The sequence below is a fragment of the Camelus dromedarius genome, chromosome 3 (genome assembly GCF_036321535.1).
Source record: "Camelus dromedarius isolate mCamDro1 chromosome 3, mCamDro1.pat, whole genome shotgun sequence".
In the NCBI taxonomy this organism is placed as follows: Eukaryota; Metazoa; Chordata; class Mammalia; order Artiodactyla; family Camelidae; genus Camelus; species Camelus dromedarius.
In genome coordinates, this window is record NC_087438.1 from 65427339 (window position 1) to 65434525 (window position 7187).

General features: G+C 41.5%; 1 protein-coding gene across 1 annotated transcript in view; it reads right to left on the minus strand.

The window, feature by feature from the left end:
• The window catches only part of PCSK1 (proprotein convertase subtilisin/kexin type 1), a 40044-nt gene extending 34224 nt beyond the window's left edge, over nt 1-5820 (minus strand). Inside the window, exons 1-2 of the mRNA XM_010993965.3 lie at nt 5428-5820; nt 1857-1961 (exon numbers count right to left, since the gene is read on the minus strand). Coding sequence (XP_010992267.3) covers nt 1857-1961; nt 5428-5607 — 285 coding nt within the window. The 5' untranslated portion in view covers nt 5608-5820. The remainder of the gene's footprint in view (nt 1-1856; nt 1962-5427) is intronic.
• Nucleotides 5821-7187: the final 1367 nt, after the last annotated feature.

The window sequence follows — 7187 nt, forward strand, 5'->3', positions numbered from 1 at the left end:
CAGAGCAAACTGGTGATGTCCTTCTAGTATGTATATAATAGGTATCATGTACTTAATTGTATATAACCCTTTTGATTTGAAAAGGGCATTAAAAATCATCTAGCCAACTTTCTACTGCAAGTTTCAGTGGGTTCTAGGATTTTCCTGAAATAAAATTATTCTGGGGATAACTTTTCATAGGAATATACAGACTCCTTTCTTATGAAGTTATGCTCTAGAGTAAATTCTTAGCTCTTTCTCATTATGCTTTGAGATTTCCCACCCCCAGTCAATTATTAAGGAAATACCTAAAGAGTAGAACTGAGCCATCTGTTCATTTTAGTGAAAGACTTTGAGTAATAATTACAGCTAGGTCTGCTCCACTCTGTCCAATTTTCTACTATGAAAATGAGAAGGGAGGTCAGTTTGACTTTCTTGTGCATTAATGTCAGACATGCTTTTAGGCAGACAAGGAAATATCTCTCTTGTTTTTTGCCCAAGGAGTAAGCCTAGCCAGAGTGCTGCAAGTTACCCCACTTCCAGAGCCCACATAAAATTAGCCACCTGCCTTGGGACAGCGAAGGGAAGATTTCACTGGGCAAGAAACATTTAATGTTCAGGGTCTTTGGTTTTCCACATCTAGCCAGTAACTTGAATAAAAGCCAGTAATGGCTGTATGTGAGCTGTGGGTCACTGTCCATAGTTCTGATACAGTATTCTTGGTGTGGAGGTGGTTGCTTCTTTCATGTTTCAACACTGGTAACCCAGGCCCAATCATTCCTTAACCTCATAATTTGTCTTTTTCTTCTTCTTCTCTAAATTTTATCAGTTGCATAACAAATAAGATAGCAAATTATTTTACAGGGTTCATGAATTCCATGTACTTTCAACTGTTCTAAACACCTTTCTGTCACTTATACTTTTCTTTTTGGAAAGGTGACAGCGTGTGTTTTACTTTCCATAAAGTTATCATAATTCTCTAGAGTGTTCTAGACAACAGAAATCATGTATACAGATATCAGGCCAGCCAGGACAAATTTCCACTAGTATGGCACATTTTTGAGAAAAGGCAACGTTGTATATGCAAATTCCAGTACTTCAAATTTCTATTTCATGTCAAAATTTCTACTGATATGTTAGCTGACCTTGAAAACAGACTACAAAAATCAATAGGTACATTAAATATACATGAATGGCCCCACACTTTACCTAGATTTATTCTAGACATTTCCTGCTGTTGCCTAATCATTGAATATGTATACACACCGGGATAAAAAAGATCAAATGCTTTGGATCAAACAATACAATACTTCTGGAAGAAAACATTTGCCTCATGAAGACATGGATTTAAAGCTCCCTCAAAAACACTAGTTATATCTGTATAACCAAATCAAGTAGGAGTGACAGAGTGATTTTTTTCAGTTACACTGAAATATTATTAAAAGCAGGGCTTATATATTATATTTCTTTGGCATCACCATATGAGATATCAAAGTGCTTAGTGCATAATAGGCATTATAGTAAAAGATTGTTGATAGACTGTATTGTCAAACATTTTATTGGTGCTGCCACTTGATTCTCAGTATTCACTTTCATGCTCTTAGACTGGATTTGTAAGTTAGTATTTTAGATATATAATATATATTTTACATGTATTATGTATTTATACATGTAAAATTTAGTCAACCAATTCAATCCAATCTAGTTATTATTATGTACAATTATAACCCTGTGGAAATAATTAAAAAACACTACAGATAAATGTGAACACAACCAAAAAAGAAGCATATTTGCAAAGTGCTTTTACCCTTGTTGGCAATCATAAAGAAAGCAGGTAAGGCAGGTTACTAGTTTGAAGACAAATGCACAACACTTACACGATCATCATCAGATAATCTCTTAGTGATATGAAAGGCACTCCTTCGAGACCTCCGAGGATGGTTTTTATGTTTGAATAAGTAGTGATTTTCAAGTGATCCAATCTATAAAAGAAAAGTAAAATAAAAATCCTTTTCCTAAAATAAGTATATTTGGGTTAGATTGATACCCAGCTAACTTAGAGACAAGCAACTTTTGTTAAGCCCATTTCTTGTACTTGAAGTTAACTTTTTTCTTGACGAGGAAGACGCTAATAGAAGCCTTCCATCTCTATTCTTAGAGAGTTGAGTGAGATGAGTCTCAAGATATTATCACTTGGGCTGACAGCATTATCGGGGCCTGGTGATGCTTCTCTTTCACATCGTTCAGAGGAACTACATTTGTTTTTCTAGGTGACATTATTTTGCAGATAGACATTTATAAAAAATACTCATTTTGTCAAATTTATCTTGGCAAAGAATAATTTTTTTAAAAAGCAAGCAAACTCTTTGGTATTATATATGGGCAGTGTCAGCTAAAACAATTCATTGTTGTTATAAAATATAGCCATTGAATCCATAGTGATAATTGTTATAAGCTACTAGTCGTGACCATTTGACTTTCCAATAGTTCAAGGCTTTGAGGAAAGAACCAGGATGCCACATTTAGGACAGGTGTTTCACCTTAGAGTGGGTAAAGTTCTCTGGGTGACTATCAATACATTTGGTCCATTTGGAACGATGTTCGTTGTTCTTTTAAGCTAGTTTCCCTTTATTCAAAATAATACTGAATTTGAACCTACTAAATTCTCTAGATGCTCTATTCTTTTTTAATTAAGAGACAAACAATTGACAGTGGATTATTTCAGAAGAATTACATTCTTTAAATTGGTGGTTCTCATCACCTAGAGAATTTTTAGAGATACTTAGGCCCTACTCCAAGCCTGAACTTCGGGGAGTGAATCTGCTATGAGTCATAGATGGAGTTGGAGAAAGAGAACAGTAGCCATAAGAAAAGATCACCAATGCTTTGCTCTGTTTGTGCTGCCAACTGGTTTTGCTTCTGGTCATCCCCCTAATCCCAGCTTTATCTTGAGGCCTTAAGGAGCTCAGGATAGTGATGCTAAATGTAAACAAAGGGAGAAATAGGCAGAACCAGGAAAGCACATGCAGTCTTTTCCAAACGATTATTATTTTAAAAACATTTGTTAGTAATGCCATTTTACCTGAAAATATACATATGCAAATCATATGTAAATACAGATGGGTTTTCCCAGTGTTTTTTTTATTGAGTTACAGTCAGTTTACAATGTTGTGTCAACTCCTGGTGTACAGCACAATTCCTCAACCATACATGAACATACATATATTCACTCTCGCATTCTTTTTTACCATGAGCTACTACAAGATATTAAATATATTTCCCTGTGCTACACAGTATAAACTTGTTTATCTATTTTATGTATACCAGTCAGTTATCTGCAAATCTCGAACTCCCAGTTTATCCCTTCCCACCCCCCTCCCCACTGGCAACCACACATCTGTATTCTGTCTGTGAGTCTGTTCCCAGTATTTTCTAAAGCCTCTTGTGATTATGCCATCCATCCCTTCTGTGAAGATCCTACTAAGACTACTGATTTGTTGTTATTTATTTATTTACTGGGATTTGTGGTTTTGAAAAGCAGTGCCTATAATAAATGGTCCAGGTTTGGATGTATGTCTGGGGCTAATAGGTGAGAAAAGGAAGAGGGATTTATTTTTTGCTCTCTCCTCCAGTCTCCTTCTACGACACAGTTATCAATACTATTTAGCTGTCCAAATGATGAAGTTCTCAGTTTTTTTCCTCCTTATAGGGCACTCAAGATTTCCATAATGCCCACAGTACCCATCAGTACAATTCCACCCACTGCTCACTCTCTCTTTAGGTCCCAACAATTCCTTGCAGTTTCCAGACTTATCACTAAGCCACTTTTTTTGTGTCTCCCTGGTTTCCCACAAGCTGTTTTCTATGCCTGGAGTGACTTCTTCAAACTCAACATGTTCCCCATTGCAACCTTTGACTCTTCTTCCTAAACCCTGTGCAGATGTTTCCTCCTTGGGCTGTCGTCTTTCATCCCTCCCCATTTCCCTTCCATCTTCAATCTTTCAATCAACAAGTATTGAGAACCCTGGAACAGCTTCTGTTACTACACCAATTACATGCAATTCGCAATCATTTATTTCTAAACCAGACTCTAGATTCTTAATTTCTTGAAAGTTTCTTTTCCCCCTATTATTCCTCATCCCCTAACACCAAGTCTGGCACAAAACAAGGATTAGGGCAAAAGCAAAAGTCTTGGTCTGCTACTGGGACACAGAGAAGAGAAGTCAATATGTGTACTGACTTTCCTGCTGGGCATTTCAGACAGTTTGGCTTATAAAGTTGGAGAATGAAGCTTCTGGCAAGGAAAGGCACATTCCCCAGCAGAGTCGATCTATGGAATGGCCAACTCCCACGCGGATTACTCATCCATGACTTCAGCTGCATCTCTGTCATCACCTCTAGAAAAAACGCGCCAAAATGTTTTACAACTCCCTCCTCCCCTGTTTCGATGCACAACAATTTACAAGGCAAAGGACGAGAGCTTGATTCAGACCCAAGGGAAAGGAAAGCTTAGATTAGAACTCACACCCCCTGGGGTACAGCTGGAGTCGCACAACTAAGCCCCCTTCATTTCCTTAACGTCGCCCATCCCCCACCCCACCCCACCCCCGCTAGCTATTAACCCAGTCCGCACTTGGATGGGCAACAGTTTCCTTCGCAAGCTGAAACCCCTGGGAAGCTATTATGCATTTGGCTGAGAAACAATAAAGAAAAAAATCCTTTCCCCACAGTCACTTTGGCAGCTTGACCCATCAGGGGGACTGACCTAGCAAAGTTGTTGAGCTCGGACTTTGCAAGTTCCCTGTGAGAATCCAGAGCTCCCAGTAGAGGCGCAGAAAGGTGGTCCCATGTTTTTCACCGACCTCTTCTCCCACTAGCTCCCCAGGCCATTCCGCGGCCCCCCAGTTCCCCGGTCACGAGTCTCAACCACTGGCGCTCTCCCAGCACTCTGGGCGTTATCTGTAAAAGCTGCCGGCGGGCATCTCCAAGCCTGCTTGGCCCCTTGCATCAGGACTTGGATCTGATGCTGCCATATTGAAAAGAAGGAAACAGTCGGCTACTGACGCAGACCTGCTGAGTCCCAGGGGACAGAGCGCCCGTAGGCGCTTGGTTGGTAAGAGCCTGCGTGCATCTCAAGTCCCGAGAACAAGCGTGGAGGGATTTTTCTTCCAAATCGCGCGGGAACAGATTTCATTTCCAGAGCGGAAAACAGCAAAAGAAGCTTACCCAGCTGCAGAGGCTTGGTTCTGCCTGGCTGCGCCCTGCCCAAACAATAAATAATGTAAGCTTTCTCTCTCCAAGCGTGCCAGGGGCGAGAGCTGGAGAAGCTCCTGCTCTTTGCCCCTGCGCTCAGGAGAGTGCAGCCTGGGACTCCCACTTGGGAGATCATGCTCCAGTCCCGCCGTCCCCTTGAGCCCCAGAAAGTTTTTTGAAAATGCAAACTCTTACCTGACCCAAGAGGTCATAGCCCAGCTCCTCGGCTATTGCCGAGGCTGCCTCCGGTCCGCCGGGGATCTCTGCCGCCCATTCATTCACAAACTGCCTCTTCGCTTTTACACTGTTCAATGCACACCAAGAGCAAAAGAGAGCAAAAGCAGTGCACTGCAGAGTCCAGGCTCTTCGCTCCATGGCTCTTACACTGCCTCGCACACAAGTGGGAAGGAGAGGGGGACAAGGAGCAATATAGAAAAGCCCCTTCCTCCTTTGGGCTCTGGACCACTTCTCGCTCTCGCTTGCTCTGCGACGAGATAGAGACGCGCAGGAGAGGCTGGGAAGCAACGAGCGCTTAGTGCAGCGCTTCGGTCTCCCGGCTGAGTGGAGCCCCAGCCCTTCCGAGTCGGAATGGAAATGAGTGTTTACACGTCAAATCGACGAAAGCCATCTCTTGACGTCAGATCTACCTGGACTAAGATCTGGATGGTATTCCCGGCGGGGTAGAGAAGCGGCTAAAATAAGCAGCGAGGGATTAAGAAAAGGAAGGAAACGTTTGCTGGGATCGGTTAAGTCGGCTCCCTGTCTGACTGTAAATTCTGTAGCCGTGGGAAACATATTCACTTTTCAAAGAGAAGTGCCCCATTTGAATGTAACTACCAAGAATCAAAGATTGGGAGTGCAACACACTTTCCTTCCCTTCGGTCCGTTTTCTTTATCTTTACTTCATTATCTCATGTGTAGAGGGAGGGAGACCAATCTTATAACGACCCCTGTGGATATCAACACCTGCAATGAAGAACAGGGTTTTTAAGTCTTTCAAATTGGACAGAGGCTAGGAGGGCAGAGGGAAGAAGGGAAGCTTCTGTTGCCCAGATTTTGATCTAAATTGCTTGGGGAAATGAACACATCTGGAAGACGATGTTAAAGCAATACTTTTAAAAACGCATTTTAGACCATTTAAATCACCTTTGTTAACAAGTTTACTTCCTTCTCTCTTCTGTTTCTCAGTCTCAGTAAAACAATATGTAGAATTCTATCCCAGATTCTATCCCACTGTCATCCCTTTATTGTACTTATCAGAAAAAAGATTAATCACGTGACTTATTTTTCATTTTTTTATTTACATGATTTTTTAAAGACAAAATTATTTGCTTTATCATCAGGGAGTGTAGGTACCCCAAATGCTGTTGTGTTGACTCAGGGAAAGAAAGAGCAGGTTTCATTTATTCTGAACTTTCAATTCTTTCTTCAGTAGAGCGCTTCGCTTTGGTGAGGAGCTGAAGTTATGCCATTATTTTCCCATAAAATGCACAATTTATTTTTGTAGAAGAATATTTTCCCATGGTAAGAGAATCAGCAGACGTCTATATTATCTTCTCCCCACTCCCCCCGCCCCAGCCCCAGAAAAGAGAAAGGGGTTTAGCGTGCTGTGGCTGATCCTATTCTGATCCTGAGGGGTTGGTTCAACCTGGCGGGAAATGACAGCGTGTGTAGTATTCAGCACCGAGGTATGGACAGCGTCATACGCTGGAGCTGCCCTTCCGAGCTACAAGGACTGCTGCCCTTCTGCAGCTGGCCCCAACCAAACTATTTCTATTTTGACTGGTGTCTTTACCCTTTTACCCTCTTTTAAATAGTGAAATAGGAAATTGACCGCAGGGGAGAAGTATGGTTAGGTTATAATCGTAACTACTTGAGACCGAGCTCGCGGGAACGCGATGGACTCAGCCCAAAAGCAAAATTGTAGGGAATTAAATGTCTTGCCTGTGAAGGAT